General features: G+C 31.5%; 3 protein-coding genes across 3 annotated transcripts; 2 read left to right on the top strand and 1 right to left on the bottom strand.

Annotated features, from left to right (window-relative positions):
* Nucleotides 1–288: 288 nt before the first annotated feature.
* Nucleotides 289–2,587, bottom strand: LOC107922939 (pentatricopeptide repeat-containing protein At5g48910). Its single transcript, XM_016853140.2, has one exon. The coding sequence runs from the start codon at nucleotides 2,445–2,447 to the stop codon at nucleotides 513–515; it is 1,935 nt and encodes a 644-aa protein (XP_016708629.2). The 5' UTR covers nucleotides 2,448–2,587; the 3' UTR covers nucleotides 289–512.
* Nucleotides 2,588–10,128: 7,541 nt separating this feature from the next.
* Nucleotides 10,129–11,015, top strand: LOC107923617 (15.7 kDa heat shock protein, peroxisomal). The gene is made up of 2 exons (XM_016853804.2): nucleotides 10,129–10,505; nucleotides 10,631–11,015. The coding sequence occupies exons 1-2, from the start codon at nucleotides 10,367–10,369 to the stop codon at nucleotides 10,915–10,917; spliced, it is 426 nt and encodes a 141-aa protein (XP_016709293.2). The 5' UTR covers nucleotides 10,129–10,366; the 3' UTR covers nucleotides 10,918–11,015.
* A 4,834-nt stretch (nucleotides 11,016–15,849) lies between these two features.
* LOC107924454 (N-terminal acetyltransferase A complex catalytic subunit NAA10) lies at nucleotides 15,850–17,244 on the top strand. The gene is made up of 2 exons (XM_016854913.2): nucleotides 15,850–16,261; nucleotides 16,658–17,244. Exons 1-2 carry the CDS (start codon nucleotides 15,962–15,964, stop codon nucleotides 16,979–16,981), a joined length of 624 nt encoding a protein of 207 aa, XP_016710402.1. The 5' UTR covers nucleotides 15,850–15,961; the 3' UTR covers nucleotides 16,982–17,244.
* Nucleotides 17,245–20,064: the final 2,820 nt, after the last annotated feature.

Genomic DNA, 20,064 nt, shown 5'->3' with positions numbered 1-20,064 from the left:
AATTTTTTCAAAATAAAATAATTATAATTTAGTATTATAATTTTTTTTAAATATATAAATTTTGAATTTTTAAAAATTATTTTAAATTTTTTTGTTCAGTGAGATCAATTTGTTCATTTTCAGAATTAACAAGGGTCAAAAGGTATTTACATCAATTTGTTATTCGAACTCGAATGACTTGACTTGATTAAGTTGAAATTCAAATTCTTTTTTTAATTTTTTTGAATCAATTCAAGTTTTACTCACCTTAATTTAGGGTTTGGAGTTAGGTTATTGTAAAACATGGAATATCAAATTCAACATTTTAGACATTTGAGCAATTGCCAATATGGTGAAGCACATATTTAGCCCTTGAAATGAAGAACATGTTGGTAACAAGGCAACGAGATTTGCAGTCATGTTTCTTCAAAAATTTTGATTCAAATCAGGGATAACTAATTATTTAATGCTACCACTAAAGAAGTTATTAGTATATACTTAAAACCACATAAATGGGGAATGGAGGAGGGGTGTCACCAGTAGTCCTTGCAAGAACATAAACCATTCTCAAAATGGTGAAAACGCCTCCGATCCCTAACAATTATTTCGCGTTTGTAAATCTTCGAGATTAGTTTTATCCAAGAGTGACAATCATCGCATACACGGAGGTTCTTCACTATCCGAAGCGGTGTTCCAGGGTTTGTGCTGATTAAGCCAAATGCAATAGCAATCCTTTCACTGTGATAGTAGAGTATGCTTTCTTTTTCTTCCTCATCGTCGATGTTGAGCAAAACTTGCGAGGTATCAGGCTTATATCCTACCAACCTCATTTGCTCGGCAATTTCGAGTAGCATTGAATGAATCTCTTTAGCTCTGGGGTGGGAATCATCTTCCACAAGAAACTGATGAACAATTCCATCTAGCTCAATCCAACTGCATCCAGGGTCTTTCCTTACATTCATCTCATTCATTTTTAACCTCACCCTTGCAACTGATTCCCAATCTCTACAAGCAGCATATATATTTGACAATGCCACGTAAGCTCCGCTATCACGAGGAGCCATATTCATCAAAATCTGAGCAACACGGTCTCCCATCTCTATATTCCCATGCATCTTACAGGCACCTAACAAGGCCTTCCATGTCACATCATCGGGTTTTATTGGCATGTTCAATATAAACTCTTCAGCTTCTTTAAGTAGCCCAGCACGGCCTAATAGATCAACCATACATCCATAATGTTCAAGCCTATGTTCAAAGTCAACCTCATTGACAATATGATTGAAAAATAAACGCCCCTCTTCTACTAACCCTGCATGGCTACAAGCAGTCAATATACCTATGTAGACAACACCACTAGGAGTTACCCCCTCACGTTCCATCCTTGAAAAATAATCAAGAGCATCCTTCGCTCTACCATGGATTGCGAGACCCCCGATTATCGCACTCCATGTAATTGTATTCGGTTTACTTATCCTGTTAAAGACCTGAACTGCTTTCTCAATGCTCCCGCACTTAGCATACATATCAATCAATGCAGAGCCAAGCACATCATCGATCACAATGTCATTCCTCTCAGCATACAAATGCACCCATTTCCCCAACTCAAGTGCCCCAATTCTTGAAATTGCAGAAAGAACGCTCACCAAAGTCACGTAATTAGGCCTCACTTTCCCCATTTGCATCAAACGAAACATCTCAATTGCTTCCATAAAATATCCATTTTGGGCGTATCCGGAAATCATCACATTCCATGAAATTACACTTCTTTGAGACATTTTATCAAACAATTCCCTAGCAGCCGTTAAATCCCCAATTCTGATATACCCATCGATCATCACATTCCATAAAACAATATTACCCTCTATTCTCCTCTTATCATTTACTAATTTGCCATCATTTTCAAATTCAACCATCATTTTGTTAAGCAGAAACTGAGCTTTCTCCATGGCTCCACACATAACATACATTCTTACAAGATTGCTCGCAACAAACTCATCTTTTTCAAACCCAAATTTCACAGCTAAACCATGAACCTGTTCCCCTTCTAGAAGCTTCCCAGTTCTAGCACAGGCCTTAAAAACCGAAGGAAAAGTAAATCTATTAGGCAAAACGGTCCCGTCGGTGAGCATTTCAGTGAATAAAAGCAATGCTTCTAGCGGTTCATTCGTTTCATCGTTTTCATCAGATTCCGTTAGAGCTCGGATGAATGTGTTCCAAGAAAAACAGTTAGGTTCGCTCATTTGGCGGAAAACCTTGCGGGCGTAGCCGATGTCACGGTGAGCGGAAAGGGAGCAGAATTTGAGAATTTCGGCTGCGGCTAAAGGGTCGTGGATTTGGCCTGTTTTGAGGAAGAGGGCGTGGACTTGGTGAAGTTCTCTCATGGTTTTGCATCTTGTAATTTGTGGGAAGAGCGATGAAGGGTGGGTAGGTGATCCAGCGGTGGCGGCGATTGTTGTTGGGTTCATCCAGGCGGTTCACATGTGGAGGCTTCTGAAGCTGTGGATGGGGTTTATTTTGGGTGGTGGAGGAGGGGAGGTTTCTTCCAAGGGTATGGCGGGTTTAGGTGAATACAGTTGTAACAGTAACCAATGGAAGTGTGCCATGTCATTTTTCATCTTCTACTTATACTAATTTAGCTGTAAAAAATTTAGAACATTATATTTTAACAAATCATATATTATTACCATAAATATAAATATTATTTATCTTGATATTATTAATTATTTAAATAAAATGTTTAAAATAAATTCCATTTTCCTCAATTACATTCAAAATTAATTAAAATGTTAGAAACATTAAAAGGATGATAGTTGTAAAACTATTTAATAAGATAATTAAACCACAAGTTTAGCTTTTACATGCAAAATTAGGTATATATGTCGGTTTAAAAAATAAATTAGTGTTCTAAGTCGTTTTATTTAAAAATTAGATAAATAGATCGATTTGAGGACAAGTGGCAAAAACATTTTTTTGGTGATGTGGCAAAAAAGGTGAAAATGCGCTTTGCAAAATGCATTTTAAGTGAAAACGCGTCCTATGTAGCGTATTTTCACCCTCTCTCTTGCCATGCCACCTGAAAACATTTTTTGTAAAAAAAATAATAATAAATTAACGATTAGGCTAAATTTTGAAAACTCGAGAATCTTGGGATAAAATTTACATCCCATCTTTTCCGTGGTAGAACAGAAATATTATTTGTTAAACTAAGCTTTATTTTATAATATGTTTTGATATAACAAATTAAAGTGTTTTTAATTAAAGTTAAAGTTGAACAAAATTGGACAAATTTGATAAAATCAAGTTAAAATGGTTTCAATTGAGTTAAACATTTTCAATCATATTAAAACTGTTTTTAAACAAGTCAATTTTGCTTTAGGGCCTAAGTATAGATAGTTTTCAAGATATCGATACCCATTCTAAAATCAATATCAAATTGACATTATATTTTCAATTTACACAAAAAGTATTGATACATTTTACCAAGTTTCGATAATTTATTTTTGGTATAGTTGTAAACTAATTTCAACGGTCACTGAATCAGGCATTAAATGTTAATAGTATCGATACTCGTAAAAAAAGTATCGATACCTTTTGTTGTGGTATTTACATCCCCAACGGCTCTATTAACTTTCACAACAACCCCAACGGTTGGAAATGTATTAAAGGGTATAAATATCATGTTCCAAAGGTCCTACAACAAGGAGAGAGATCATCAAGCTTAAAGATCAATCAAAACAACATTAGTGCTTAATTCTTTCATATTCTTCTTGTAAATACTTATGAGCTTTTATTGTATTCATTTAGCTCAAGTGTTATTCTTTGTATTTATGCTTAATTGACAAACACATCAATCTTGTAAGGATTACTTCTTAGTTTGCTGTTTGTTGTTTTCTTTGAGAATGTTGAGTCTTAAGTTTTAAGTAGAAACCTTAAGGGAATTGCAATCTTAAGATTTTGGGTAGAAATCTTAAGAGAGATTGTAAGGTTAAACCTTGTCGTTGTTAAATTAGTGAATTTGGGAAAATCTTTAGTTATGGAAAGTTAAGGTAGTAGAGTAGGCAATTAGGGCCGAACCACTATAAATTGTTGTGTTCTTTATTGCACATTATTTTATTGCTTTCACAAATTTTCTTAAGGCCAATTCGCCCCCCTCTTGGTGATTTCGAGTTGATCTTTTAAGCTAACATTATCTTTAAGAACTTTTTAGAAAAACTCTTCTTGTTAGATTTCTACCCAACATTTTAAAATATGTTTCATATTTGGTGGTAAAGTTTCCTACAAAATGAAGATTGATATGGAGAAGTTTTCATAATTAAATTTCAAGCCGAAGATTTGCATAAGGACAAGATTGTTGATGTTAAAAATTTGAAGTTCAAAAATCAACCTAACAAAGTAATTTAGTTCAAGTAAGTGTGGTTGTTTAAATTTGGCTAATGAGTATTTATTTTTCTGTATAACGTTTTCATTTTAAGCATGTGAAACAGGTTTTTTTGGTGAAGATGGGTAGATGAATTAGAGTCGTTATTTATTATGATAGTCAAATTTGTGACACCAAAATTGGGGTTGTTTTTGTATCAACCCAATCTACATAATTGGCTTTCAACCAGAGCATCAAATTGAATGAGTTTCTATCAATAATTATAAGTAAAGTCTTGACTTCAAGCCAGATTAGAGTTTTGAGCTTGAAATATAGATATTTAACGTTAAATATCTATATATGATATATTTGTGCTCAAATGAGACATGGATGTTGAGTTAATGCTCGATACACATTGCTCTACTAGAAATGTTATACTAGAGTTATATGTCTAGTTTGTCAATGTCGGGGAAGGTGGTTCAAGTTTGGCAACAGTTCCAGTTAATTTGCTTCGGGAACAGAAAGTAGAAAGTTTAACCACACGGTTGTGCGATGATTTCATGGCGTTGTTACAAAGCTCATATCAGGGGATTCTAGAATCATCAATGGGAAGGCACTCCTCAATTTAAAATTTGGCGTACAATTGGGGTTTGCTGGTAACACGAACATAGAGACCCTGATACAATATTCTATGAGTGTTTTTTTTATTTAAACTTTAAAAAGTCGATGTTCTATGCTAGAAACACTTATACGAACATCCCATCAAGTTACATGGGTGGGCAATCAATAAATAATATTGGTTTTAACGTAGGGTTGACGAGAATGGATGATGTTTTCCCTACAACCTGCACTATTGAAGGGACATCCAAACCTAGACATGAAACTGCAACTGGGGTTGATAACGAAGAGAAAGCTAAAACCAATGATGATTTAATACGGTGGCCCGGATTAGATGGTTTAGAAATTGTATTATTTTCTGAACTAGAGGTCTTTCATATTAAACCAAAAGGGAGTGATTCTAACAGTGAAGGTCCGGGCAATGCTAAAGGAACCCAACCAGATTTTATGGCATATGTGTAACAACCGAATTTTTCAGTGGTGTCGAAAACAGTGGTTTCGAGGCCACCAAATCTGGCGAGTAAGTTTTAGATATTATTATTTAATATTTATAAGCCAAATATGATTTTAAAAAAGTTTTTGATTTGATAATTTATGTTTTATAATGATTTATTAGGTTTAAGTGGTAAACAGAGCTGTAAATATTTTTATAAATATTTAAGGAGTGTCATTAAGGTGGTATTAAAGTTTCGTTGAAAAATTTTAACATTTCGATAGTTAATTAATTAAAAATGACTAAATCATAAAAGATGTAAAATTTAGTCACTATTTGATTTGAGTGATTAAATGGTTTATTGAATAAGGAAAAGAGACTTAAGTGGTAATTAGACCATTCAAGCATTGGTGGACGTTAGTGGGCTTTTAAATTGTTAAAGTTTGATTATATTTATAAGGGTAAAATAGTAAATTATTAAATATGTATAATATAGCAAAAACATGATAAAAATTCATTATCATCTTCTTCATTTTAAAAACCACCACCGAAACTCGAAAGGAGAAGAAAACATTCGGCCAAATTTGGTTTGGTGATTTGGTAAGCAAACTTTACCCGGTTTTAATAATTTTTATGTTTTTGAGATCGTTGCAACTAGGTCCAACTAACCCGTACCTTCGTTTCTGATTCTGTTAAAAATTTTGGAAGTTTCCATTGATAAATATTAGATGTTTTTTATGAATAACATGGATTTGGAGCTTTGATTGTGTTGTGTGATGATTTTGTAAAGTGATTTTTGTTAAATATTGATTTTAGGATTAAATTGTAAAAATGTCAAAATATTAGGGTTTGATAGTAAATTTTAGGTTTATTAGGGGTTGTATGAGGACCTAGAATATTTGGATAGATTATTAATTTGAGAAAATTAGTTAATTTGATAGATTAACTAATTAAGGGATTAAATTGTAAAAGTTTGGGGTAATTCTGTAAATTTGAAAAATAAAAGTGTATTAATTGTAAAATGGATTGGAAATGAAATATATGCTAATAAATGGGTAATTTTATATTTTATATCAAGATCTCATAGATACTCGTGGAAAAGGAAAAATAGCAGAATAGTCCTTAAACTTCTGCAATTACTACAATTTAGTCCAGTTAAGTTCGTACGGTTAAAATTTAACATTTGTATAAATTTATGATTGGTATTATGTATATATTCTATTGTTGGAAATGAATTATTGTTTGAATTATAATATTGAATTAGATATTCGATTTGAATTGAACGCGAGATTTGAGTGCATTGATGATTTGGTGTATGACGGGGGTTTGGAGTGGTGATGTTATTAGAGGGAGATATCAGCATTTTACCCAAGTAAACTGAGGTTCAGCATTTGTTGCGAACTCTCGTGTTTTACTTTCTGTTTGGCGTGATAGGTTGGATCAGCTCTTACAACCTTCTATTTAGCTTACGAGCTTCTGTTCAGCTTTCGAGCTTCTATTGGTGTACTCGGGAGGACCAGCTCTTATGAGATTCTGTTGACAATGTACTCTTATTTGTAAGTCGTTCTTCGAATGGAAAAATCTTAGTAAGGTGATTTATTTAATGAATTTGAAAGACATGTTATTTATTTTTGTATTGATTTGAATATGGATGTATTTATCGATTGAAGTTGTGAATGACAGAGAGTTGTCATGGATGATTTTTTTATTATTATTTGATTTATTATAGTTAGTTCGATAAGTTTTTTGGTTTATCTTGTCGAACTTACTAAGCTTCATTAAGCTTACTTGTGTTGTTTAATGTCATTGTAGATTTTCGGAAGATTGGACGATTAGCTCAGCACTAAAGTCACACTATCCAGTTTATCTCGATAGTTTTTGAAACGTTAAATTCAGATTATATGGCATGTATAGGCTCTTATGCTATTTTGGTTAATGTTTGGCTTATGTAAATGCTATGAATGATATTTTGTGCAAATAACTAATTTGCAAAGGGTATGAGAATGAGGTATAGTTGTTATGCTAGTATGCGTGAATTATATACATTTGATTTGTTGTGGTTGTGGTAACTTTGCTAGGTATTTTGATTTGGTATTGCTTGAATGAGTTGATGAATTGAATTAATATGTATTTTGAGATTAAATTGTATATAATTGTGGTACCAATGACGGTACATTGGTTAGACACATATTAGGTTGGTTTTGATGTGTTTTTTACTCGATTAATGTCATTTTGATTTTGTATTTTGGTTAGTATTTGAGTTTCTTAAGGTTCAAGCAATTTGATTATGTTCGTATTAATGTATGATTTGAATGATTTACTATTTCGTTGTCATGTAATACTCCGTAACCCTATTCAGCGACAAATACAGGTTAAGGGTGTTACAATATGAGTCTCCACCCCACATGCTTAATGTTGACATTGATGCTGAAGATAGGTTAGAATTTCCAAAACTTACTCATAGAAGACCAAGCAATGCTATTTCTTCTACAATTTTCAACGATTTACAAGTTGGAATGGAATTTTCCTCCAAAGATGATGTTGTTGCAGTGAAGTGGTATAGCACAAAGCATGGGGTCAACTTTCATGTTACAAAATCGTGAGCCAAAAATATGAGCCGAAGTGTGCAATGCGTGATGGTAGATATCCGTGGAAAATCATGGCATTTGTGAGAAATAAGACGGGGTTCATTGTCTTACCTATGGTGAAATATTTTTGTTGTTGCAAGTATGTCACATGATCATCCGAAATTGGATTCTAACATTATCTCTAACATTGTATTACCAATGGTGAAAGCAAATCCTAGAATTTTCGTTCCGATTTTGATTACTAATATTCGTAGTGAGTACGATGACACTGTGTCATACTACAAGGCATGGGTTGCAAGACAAAGAGAAATGGAAAAGATGACTAACGAGTGGGAAAAATCATATAATGATTTGTGACAATGGTTGAAGGTACTGAATCAATATGTCCCAAGTACCGTCATCAATCTACAAACGGAACCTGCGTATCATAGAAATCGAATGGTCCAAGGGAAAAGAATTTCCTTTGTCTCTTTTAGACATTCAAGTCCTGCATTGAAGTATTCTGATATTGTAAGCCATTAGTCCAAATTGACGGCACATTTATGTACGGGAGATATGAACATCACTTGTTATTGGCTATTGCACTAGATGATAATCGAAAAATCTTGTTAATAGCTTTTGCAATTGTTAAACAATAAATTGCTGATGCTTGGGACTTTTTCTTAACTAACTTGAGAAGACATGTTGTGTAACAACCTGATATATGCATCATTTCTGATAAGGCACTCGAAATACAGGATGCGATTGATCGACATTGAAGCTTATGAGACTGTGCACAACATAGGTATTGTATACGTCATATTAGGCCAAATTACATGAGTTGATTTTACAAGGATAATGAGCGATGATATGTTATTAAAATGGGCAAGTAGTAAATATTATTTTCTATATAATATGTATAATTTAAAAAAAATTAAAAATGTGTTTTTACAAAGTTCTAAAATATATAATAATATATAATAATATATAAAAATTTAAAAATGTTATAAAATTAATATATATATTTCATTTTTACAACTTTTTTTACTTTTATATATTATTTTGACTTTTTAAATTTTAGAATTATACATTTTAGAATTTTACAAAAAAATTTATTTTTAAACTTTTTAAAATATATATATTATATATATGAATTTTTATATTTTTAATCAATATAATATATAAAATATTAAAAATAAAAAGGACACATGGTGTGTTTTAATAGTGCCACATAACCAGTCAACGGGTGATCGATGCCTTTCAACGGTCGGTCAAAATAAAAAATGTTTTTTAATATTTAAATATTTAATATTATACTTTTTACTTTTTTAAAATTCAATTTTTTTTAAATAAACCTAATTGCCACGGGACATTTTTTTCATTAGTCAAAACATACCACATGGTGCTTTTTCAATGGCTAAAGTTGTCTAACAAATTTTTTTAACAATTGCTACAAAATGAACCAAAAATAGAGGAAATTGATATTTAAATATCAAATTGGGACAAAAAAATTTAGGTACCAAAGTGAGAAAATGAGTATATTTTAAGGGTCAAATCATAAATTAAGCCTATTATCTATCTTTCACATAATGAACCAAAAAAGACAAATTTTGCTATTAGTCTCTATATTTTGTTAAAGTTTTGGATTTAATCCATATATTTTAATTCAATTAATTTTAGTTTTTTTACTTTTGAATTGATAAATTTTAATCCTTATACTTTACGAATTTTGAAATTTTAGTTCTGTCCCAAACTATCACATTTAAATTAATTTGATTAAATTCAATTACTAGTATTGTATTATGCGTACAGTTGTAGATTTAATCTATATTTTCTAATTGGGTCATTCTAAGTCCCTATACTATTCAAATTATGAAATCTCAATCTTAACACAAATGACAATCATTAGTCCATTAACTGAACTTTTAGTATTTAATATGTAGAAATAATAAGTTGAAATGACATTATGCTTATATAGTGAGTAACATGTTTGTTGCATAAGATTTGGGAAATAGCAGAACTTAACTTTATGGATTTAGTAGTTATCATATGGAGAGGACTGAAATTTTAAAATTTGAAAAGTCCAAGGACTAAAAATATCAAATTAAAGTAAAATGACTAAATCCATAATTTTCATAAAGTACAAGAACTAATAGCAGAATTTAACCAAGAGAACTAAAACGCGCGCGTGAATTCATAAAATATGAAAAAATAAAATAAAACAAGGATATGAATAAAAATCCCATAATAAAATATAAAGCCCAAGCCCCAAGAACATTCTGGATATTCTCGACTCTTCTGGCATCCCTTCAACACCCCCTCGTATTTATCAACTTATAGCCCCCTTGCCTGCCCTCCACTCTGTACGCATTCAACGTCAATAGATAATTGAGAGCTGAGAGACACGCCATGGCAGATGGTATATTGGGTCACCCATTCAGGCGCCTCTTTTGGAGCCCTCCAATCTTCCGTGAATGGTCTGGATCCCCCGCTCTCATGGATTGGCTCGAATCCCCCACTGCCCACATCTTCAAGTTCAACGTCCCAGGTTTAACTTCCACCCCCCTCTCTTCCTCTTTTTTTTTTTTCCTTCATTCTTTTAGCAATATCCTCCACCAAAATCAAAGTCTAAGCTGAGATTTGTTGTTTGGGTTGGTGAATTTGTATATATAGGATACAATAAGGAGGATATAAAAGTGCAGATACAAGATGGGAATATTATGCATATAAAAGGAGAGGGTATTAAAGAGGAGAGTCACACGAAAGATACTGTTTGGCATGTTGCGGAGAGAGGGACAGGGAAAGCTGAATTTTCTCGGGAAATTGAATTGCCAGAAAATGTGAAGATTGAGCAGATTAAGGCCCAAGTGGAAAACGGTGTGCTCACAATTGTTGCTCCAAAAGATTCAACTCCAAAGCCTTCTAAAGTGCGAAATGTTAACATCACTAGCAAACTCTGAGCAAATGGAACAAGCTTTAAGCTTTGAATAAATCTTGAAAATAAAAGAGCTGTACCCATTTTTACTTGTATCATAAATAAACAACTCCAATTCATATACATTTCTTCTGTCTATACTCTGTATGATTAGACATTTCTTGTTTATACTCAATTTTTTAAATTATTAAAATTACAAATCCTAAAATTGTATCAAAATGAACGTTGGATAAAACCTTGGCCTTTTTTTTAAATAAAACTAAAATTTGAATAAAATAATATTTTAATTTATGATATTTTTTAATTTTTTAATCAAATTGATGGTCTTGACTCTAATATCAATTTATTTAAGGGCCAAAATAATAATAAAAATATACAAAGTAATAAAGTATGTATATTAAAATAAAATTTATAAAAACTAATAATGTAAATTAAAAGTTTTATTAATAATCGATTTTGTTTCTAATCATATTATATACATATTTTTATTGATTTAAGTAAAAAATTATTTTAATTACGAAAGAGCATATTCGTAATTTTTCTAACTAAAAAATATAAAAGTGTAATTAAATATATAAAAAATTAAAACTCTTATTAGATAACACAAGTAAAACAACATAAATATACAATTTGACACATGATTATTTCACCCAAATGACCCAAAAAAATAATTATTTACGTAAATAGCCCTAGTCCAAAAATAATATCTAAATGACCTGAAATGAACAGTAAATTTAGGTTATGGGGGCTAGATGATCGGCATCAATATTTTTTCTAACAAAATCATTAGCTGATGATTGTGTTAGGGGTTAAAAAATAATTTTTAGGGTTTTAGACACTAGATGGTCGCCATCCATATATTTTTTCTCAAACCGTATCATACTGGTATATATTTATACTAGTATTTTCTTAAAAAAAATTGGGGGTGCTAGCACATTGATGGTCGATACCCTTTATCTGATTAAAAAATAATTTTTAGGTCAAGTGTCGGCCAACAAAGGCTCACGCTGACCCAACAAAAGGGGACGGGAATATTCAAACATAACCTCTCCTCGTTTTTTCATCTTTTTTATTTCCCAAGTTTAATTAAAAATTTTATATTTTAAAATAATATTGTGCTACTTATCATGTTGTTAATTATCATTATATCATTCATATTATTATTAAATTTAAAAGTTAATTTAAATTTAATATGCACAATTAAATTAGATTTTCTTTCATAAAACTAGAATCTACTTTAATAATTTTTATCTTTTATAATAATTCAAATAAATTAATTAATTTTTATCAAGAAAATAAATAATATTTTCTAAATATACAAGATAAATTTATTTATAAATTAAATTTTAAAATATAAAGATAACGTAAATATTTTCAAATGATTTTTATAAATTAATTTAATCTATAAGGTAAGTTTCTTTTATAAAATATATTATACGTTATTTTTAAAATTTAAATTTATTTAAAATTAATTTTTAAATACTATTTAATTGTTTCTAAATTTATAAATATATTACACATTATTTTTTTTAAAACAAAAGAAACAATAATTTAGCAATGTTTATTTGAATTATTATAAAAGATGAAAATTATTAAAAGAGGTTCTAATTTTATGAAAAAAATAATTTAATTGTGCATATTAATTTAAATTTAATAATAATGTGAATGATGCAATAATAATTAACAACATGATAAGTAGTCTAATATTATTTTAAAATATAAAATTTGTAATCAAATTTGGGAAATCAAAAATATGGGAAAACGAAGAGGGGTTAATGTTGCAATATTCCCACCCCCTTTTGTTGGGTCAATGTGTTAGTGTGGACCTTTGTTGGTCGGCACCTGACATGCTAGCAAGCTAGTACTCTTTTGGGCATTTGTTGACTAGCACCTGACCCAAAATATTTTTTTTAATCAAATAAAGGGGTGCTAGCCATCAACGTGCCAGCACCCCAAAAAAATATTTTTTTATCTGATAAAGGGGTGCTGACCATCAGTGTGTCAACACCTCAAATTTTTTTAAAAATACTGGTATAAATAAATATCAGTATGATACGGTTTGAAAAAAATACATGGGTGCCGGCCTTCTAGTGTCCAAAACTCCAAATTTATTATTTTTTTAACCTTTTACACAATCATCAGCCAATGGTTGTGTTAAAAAAAATAGTGGTGTCGACTATTTGGTCCCCATAATCTAATTTTACTGTTCATTTCAGGTCATTTAGGTGATTGTTTTTGAACCAGGGTCATTTACGTAAATATTTTTTTTTGGATCATTTGGGTAGAATAACCGACATATATAATTGTCATTACAATCGTATAGCTTTAATAGATTTGTTAGTAGAAAGGCTTAATATATCATTTGGTATTTAAGTTTGACATTTTTTTAATGCAATACATGTGTTTCTTTTTGGTCTAATTTGGTACTTATATTTGACAAAATTTATATATTTTGATACCCAAAGGTAACGATATTAGCTTCTTAGTCTTTAAATTCGGATTTTAATATTGATTTGATGAAAGATAATTGCCAATATTATTAGGTTTAAAGCTTTCATGATTTGGTTAATAGAACAAATTTAGTATTAATTGTAAATTTATTTATTTATCAAATATGGTTCGATAGGTGTGGTTTAATTTGCGTTTTAGAACTGATTTGGTGAAGGTTAATTGCCAATATTACTAGCTAATTATGAATTTTATCAAATCAACTCTAAAACTCGAATTAGACACTAAAAAATTTATATTGTTACATTGAAGTACCAAAATATATAACTTTCGTCAAATATATGTACCAGGTTGAATAAAAAAATAACACAAATACTACATTAGAAAAAAGCGTCAAACTCGAATACCAAATAATATATTAAAGTATTAGGACAAATTGAACAAATCAAGTCCATCCTCGACCTAGTAATAGCTATGCAAAAGCTAGAACAGTTACTGAATTTATATTTATAATATATATATATATGTTGTTATAATTGTTGATGATAAAGGTTGATGACGGTTTATATGGAGGTATCTAGAGTTATCCAATATTGTTTTAATGTTTTGATAGAAGAATAGGTGGTTTATCATTGAGTTTACAAATTTTTAAGAATTATTTGATCACTGAAAATGATTTGAGTCATAGTTTATTGTTAAGTGAAACATGTAGTTGAATTATGATCAGTTGTTTATTTGTGTTTTTGAATATAATGATAGAGTTCGTTGTCTTACCATGTGATTCCATTTGAGTTCACCACAGTGGCGGAGCCAATGAGCCTCTCTATAATGGAAAAAAATTCATTTAGGTCTTTCTATAGTTTATTAAATTTTAAGTTAGTAATGGTAAAATTGTATTTTTACTCTCAAACACAATAAAAAATTTGATTTAATCTTTTAAATTTTATAAAGATATAGACTATTAAAATGACGAAATTATATTTTTACTATCGTAAAAATATACAATTTAATTCCGACCCCCCAAATAATTTTCTGACTCCACCACTAGTTCACTTTAATATGAAGTATTGATCATGTGTTACTGTGTTGCATGTGATGTAAATGTATGCACTTTGATTACACGTAATATTTATTTTTGTAAAAAGGAAGTTTTTTTTAAATAATTGATTTAAACGAGATAATACATAAAAATAAATAAGTTTGATAAAAATATTTGTATTCTTAAATACCGGTGTGAAATTTAATAGATGGTTTAAAATTATATGAGCCGAATTTATCAGATTCCGATTACATAATAGATAATTCAAAATTTATTTTATGATCTTAAAACATTCCTTTTTTTTTTTGTTTGTTGATTACCCAGCAGAATAAATTATAGTTGTATTTTACAGAAACTGTAATTCGATATGGTTCGAATAACTATTTTATTTAATACAAATATTTTTATAAATTTAATTATACAAAATATTGTTTAAATGTTAAAATAGAAATTGGAATAATAATTTAAATACTTTTGAACTAACAAACAATAAAACGACTTTTTTACTCAAATAATATAAAAAAATAAATTAATTACGAAAATAGACATTTGCTATAGTGTTCTGACGGTATTGCCTAACATATTGACGGCACCAGATTAAAATGTAATGACTTAAAATATTCAGGGACCTGATTTGTAAATTTATTGTTTTGATTGTCACTTGAAGAAAAGATTTAAGAGCACCAAACTTTAAATAGAGTAAATTACTTCATAAACTCCATTGTTTATTATTATTTTTATTTCCCTTTAACACCAAAAATAGAGAGGTCTCTTACCAATTAGTCCAAAAAAAAAAGATTTCTACCAAAAAATACTTTTGTAAAAAAGCCGATTCCAACTGGAAATAAATTTTATTTATTTTTCGAAAAATAATTTTTTTGTTCAAATTATATTTGACATTGCAATTAACGGTTTTCATAGTAATTTTCTTTCGCTCACATTATATTTAGAAACTATAAATTTAACTAATAATTATAATTTATACTAATAATATTTTTCTAAAGCTTTTGTAATTATAATTTTATACCGTGTTCGCAAATCAAATTGATAATGAAATTATAATTATTTCTCGAAAAATAAATAAAATATATTTTCAGTTGGAATAAGCTTTTTTATAAAAATATTTTTTGGTAGAAAATTTTTTTTGACTAATTGGTAAGAGGCTTCTCTATTTTTGGTGTTAATAATAAATAAGGGAGTTATGAAACAATTTACCCTATTTAAAGTTTGGTGTTGCCTTTTTTTTTTTGCCAATCAAAACAGGAACTTTACAGATCAAGTCATTGAATATTTTAGATCATCACATTTCAGTCTGGTGCACCAATATGTCAAGTGGCACTGTCAGAACACTATAGTAAATGCCTATTTTCGTAATTTATTATTATATTATTTAGATTAAAAAGCCCAATAAAACAGGTCCAGCCCACTAAACATTGGAAACTATTGGTCTGATCACATTGGGCCTAGCCCATCCAAGTTCATCTATCATCTGAAAACCCCTTTCCTGTCCTCTTAAAAGTAAACTTGAAAATCATAAAAATCCCAAATCCCTAATTCTGGAATTAAACAAACAAAGAGAACAATGGTGTGCATACGCAAGGCGACCATGGACGACCTACTGGCTATGCAAGCTTGCAACTTGCTTTGCCTTCCCGAGAATTACCAGATGAAATACTATTTCTACCACATCCTCTCTTGGCCTCAGCTTCTTTACGTCGCCGAGGACTACAACGGCCGCATCGTCGGTTACGTCCTCGCTAAGATGGAGGACGAAAGCAACGAGTGCCACGGCCACATTACCTCTCTCGCCGTCCTCCGCACTCACCGCAAGCTTGGCCTCGCCACTAAGCTCATGAACGCCGCCCAAGCCGCCATGGAGCAGGTCTCTTACCTTATTTATTTATTTATTTATTCATATTTCCTTTTTTTTTTGTGATCATGTAACGGGCCATGAAGCTTTGGAAGTTTGATTTCTCCTCCTATTGCCTATGTTATTGCTAATTAGAAACATATTTACTTGCAAATTCGATAGTTGCTTTGTTATATTTTAAAAGCAAAAAGCAGACAATGATTGTATGCGAAGTAAAACTTAATAATCTAATATTTGTATGATGAAATACTGAATGGTTTTGCTTTTTATATAGAATGCTTATGTTAGAATTACTGTTCCATTTAGGGTTTGTTTTTAGCAGTTCTTGAATAAATTGAATGCAAAATTAATCAGAAAGGAAGAAGAAAAATTTTGCATTCTTCATTACCAGTGGACAAATTGATGCAGGTGTTTGGAGCAGAGTATGTGTCGCTGCATGTGAGGAAGAGTAACAGGGCAGCGTTTAATCTGTATACCCAGACGTTGGGGTATAAGATTCATGATGTGGAGGCCAAGTATTATGCAGATGGGGAGGATGCATATGACATGAGGAAGCAGTTGAAAGAAAAGACGAACCATCATCATGGTCATCATCATCACCACCACCACCACCATCATCATGGTGGTGGATGTTGTTCAGGTGATGCAAGAAGTGGAGAAGCGGCTCACACACGAGGAGACTCGAAATCAGAGTCAAAAGCTAGCACAAAATCTGATTCCAAAACTGGATGATTACTTGAGGTAAACACAAGTATATGGAGAACTATGCGTGGTATTTGTGGCTCATGGTATTTTTAGTTTGTTTATTGAAGTAATAATCTGACTGGAGATTTCAAAACTATTTGGCTTGCTACATGGGATTTAGTATGACCACTGCTGATGCAATGGTGTCTGTACTGTCTGTGTTTTACAGTGCTTTTTTGTCTGGATTCTGGTCAGATGTTTTCTTGTTCCACCTTGCGTTTTAAACAATTGAAATAGCTCTTTGCATTTCACTTTATGCATTCATGGTTATGGCTTGTTGGCATCTCTGCTCCCTTTGTATTCAATGCTTGTTGATGGCCCTTTTTCAAGCACTTTCCCTTCTATGTTTTCCTTTACTCATGCAAGATACAAAGTGTTGCTCCTTGTGAACCGAATGAAATGTTAGTTGAGAAATTACAAGGATGCATTATGATATTGATATATATATATATATAGAGAGAGAGAGAGAGGTTTAATTAATATTTTCAGATAAAAGTGGATTATGTGGATGTCTGCAACTAGAGTGGCTAGTTGTTGGTAGTCTATTCTTTGGGAGCATATTGATATTAAGTAGTTGGCTATCTGCCAATCCTGGTGATGGTATGGGGGGCTCTTGTACTTGAATCTTAAAGTTGGAGTTTGTGTTCCAGTGGCCTGTAACAATCAATACTTGAACGTTTGTATCACGGCATTGTCTATGATGGTGGATATCTTTTGAACATTCTCGAGATATGGCTATGGAGAGGGTTTAGAATTATTTGACAATGGAGTTTTGTGGAAATGGATATGATTGTAAGACGTGTTGTTTCCCATATACCAAAAAAAAAAGAAGAAAAACAGTTAAAGGTATGAATCTCGAGAAGGGGTGTCTTGTTCAGTGTTCAAGTCATCAGTCATCAATGGGTCTTAAGCACAAATGTGACAGGCACTTGATTTCAGCCTCAGCCCAGTGCAGATCCAAAGATAGTTCAATGTACATTTTCGCATTGGTATTTTCTCCTGCTGTGAATGGATGTTGTCAAATCCACTATCGGGATGTTCTGTTTCAACATATGCCTCACTCTATTATAGATGCGTAATTTTGAAAACTATTGTTATCTCCATGGAAGTTGGATATATTCATCTTTGTCTCTTTTTGTATTAATTCGATTTTTGTTAGTTATTTTTAATGTTTGTCTTTTCAACATAATTTTTTAAAAATATTTAAAAATTGATAACTTTGGGACAGAATTCCCAACCAAAAAAGAAGGATTTATGTTGGAAAGTAGAAATTAAATAAATGTTTGAATATTAGTTTGAGAAAAATGGATGGCATGATACAATGTAAAAGATTTAGGGTTTTAATATGCATATACACAACAAAAAATCCAGGATGGTTTTCTCTCCTAATTGTTTGTACAGTATGAGGGGTAGGGTTACTAACATGATCTAGGGAAATACTTGGGTTTCCCTTTACATGTCGAAAGGGTAACTCGTAGAGATTATTATTACATTATCAAGAAAGTTAAGGGTAAGCTAAAAAGCTTGGAAAGCAAATCTCCTCTCCCCTGCGGAGAGACATGTATTTATCCAATCTACTATCGCCACCATTCCAAATTATTTTATGCAGTTTCGAATGCTGCCCACTTGTGTTCTTAACCAACTTGATCGTTAAATCGAGATTTTCTCTAGAGTGGAAGAGAGGGAACAAAGAAACTACATTTGGTTAATTGAGATTCGGTGGCACGATGGAAGGATCATGGAGGATTTTGTCTCCAAATAGCTAAATTTAAAAATCAAGCTCACTTGGTGAAATTGGGATGGCGACTCATTAAAGGGAAGGATACGCTTCGGGCAAAGACTCTTTTAACAAAATACGTGCAGGACTCTAGGCACCTTCTATCTTTGCGTAATACATGTACGACTCGGAAGTCACTTAGGAACATAAGTCATATCTTTGCATTTGGTCTTAGATGGGGTGGTAGGGATGACCGTTTAGTGAATTTCTGGCATGATAACTAGTTTAAATTAGATGCCTTTAGAGATATTTTATAGGGACCTGTACTACAAGATGAAGGTAATAGGACCTTCCACCACGTTAGAGATAGTTGGGTTGTGTAAGGGCTCTGTATTATTTCGGTCCAATTACCTCAAGAACTCTTGAAGGCTTTTTTTTTTTTTAAGTACGCCTGTCCTTAATTCCTCCAACGATAATGGTACTTTATGTTGGGTTCTTCGAGTACTGGTTGCTTTACTCTTTCAAGTGCATATTCCCTCATTACAAGCAGGAATTTCGCTGTAGTCCTCAAAAGAAACTAATCTCTGAAAATCTATCTGGAAAGTTAGAATTCCCCCCAAAATAAAAATTATGTTGTACAGTGTTCATAATGCTATTCCCAATAAGGCTTTCCTCTGCTCAAAGAATCTAAATGCAAAGGCACTTTGCCCCCTTTGCTCTAGCTCCCAAGAAGACATCGGTCATCTCTTTAGAGAATGCTCCATCAAAGAAGGTCCATGGAAAAATCTCTACAACTGTATTCAATTCATACCTCCTGCCTCTCACTGTTGGGAAGATTGGATTTCTACGAATCTTTTGTCTAAAACTTGAATAAACAAACTAAAGGTACTCTGAAATACCTTACTTGTATTTGCTCTATGAAAAATTTGGTTGTTTAGGAATGCCTGTATTTTTGGGAATTCTCGTCCCTTTGAGAGTTTTGTATCTAGAGTCATTTCAACAAGAAGGAAATTTGTGGCCATCTTCCCATTTGCTAGAAGAGTGTCCCCTTTCATCTTTCATTCTAGTCATGTGGAAACTACTTCCAAGGGGTTGGTACAAAGTCAACACAGATGAATCATCCTTACGTAGCCCTAATTCGAGACCATGAGGGGAATTGGATTATTGGAGCTTATTGACATATCCCAATGTCAACAAGTGTAGAAGCAGAATTGTGGGCCCTAAGGGATGGCTACAGTTAGCAAATAGGCAGAATATCGAAAACATTGAGATTGAACTTGATGCTACAACTGACATTCATTTTATAAAATTTGAACTAACCTCTAATATTTTTGTGTCACCTTTGATTAAAGAG

This window comes from Gossypium hirsutum, chromosome D11, assembly GCF_007990345.1.
Source record: "Gossypium hirsutum isolate 1008001.06 chromosome D11, Gossypium_hirsutum_v2.1, whole genome shotgun sequence".
Classification (NCBI taxonomy): domain Eukaryota; kingdom Viridiplantae; phylum Streptophyta; class Magnoliopsida; order Malvales; family Malvaceae; genus Gossypium; species Gossypium hirsutum.
The sequence above is the reverse complement of the archived record's forward strand: the minus strand, read 5'-3'. Positions and strand labels throughout refer to the sequence as shown.

Excerpts from the sequence above, each read along its gene's own strand:
- LOC107922939 (XM_016853140.2), bottom strand. The coding sequence starts at position 2,447 with ATGAACCCAACAACAATCGCCGCCACCGCTGGATCACCTACCCACCCT.
- LOC107923617 (XM_016853804.2), top strand. The coding sequence starts at position 10,367 with ATGGCAGATGGTATATTGGGTCACCCATTCAGGCGCCTCTTTTGGAGC. Across the intron at positions 10,506-10,630 it reads CTTCAAGTTCAACGTCCCAG|GATACAATAAGGAGGATATA; the intron begins GTTTAACTTCCA and ends TTGTATATATAG.
- LOC107924454 (XM_016854913.2), top strand. The coding sequence starts at position 15,962 with ATGGTGTGCATACGCAAGGCGACCATGGACGACCTACTGGCTATGCAA. Across the intron at positions 16,262-16,657 it reads CCCAAGCCGCCATGGAGCAG|GTGTTTGGAGCAGAGTATGT; the intron begins GTCTCTTACCTT and ends AAATTGATGCAG.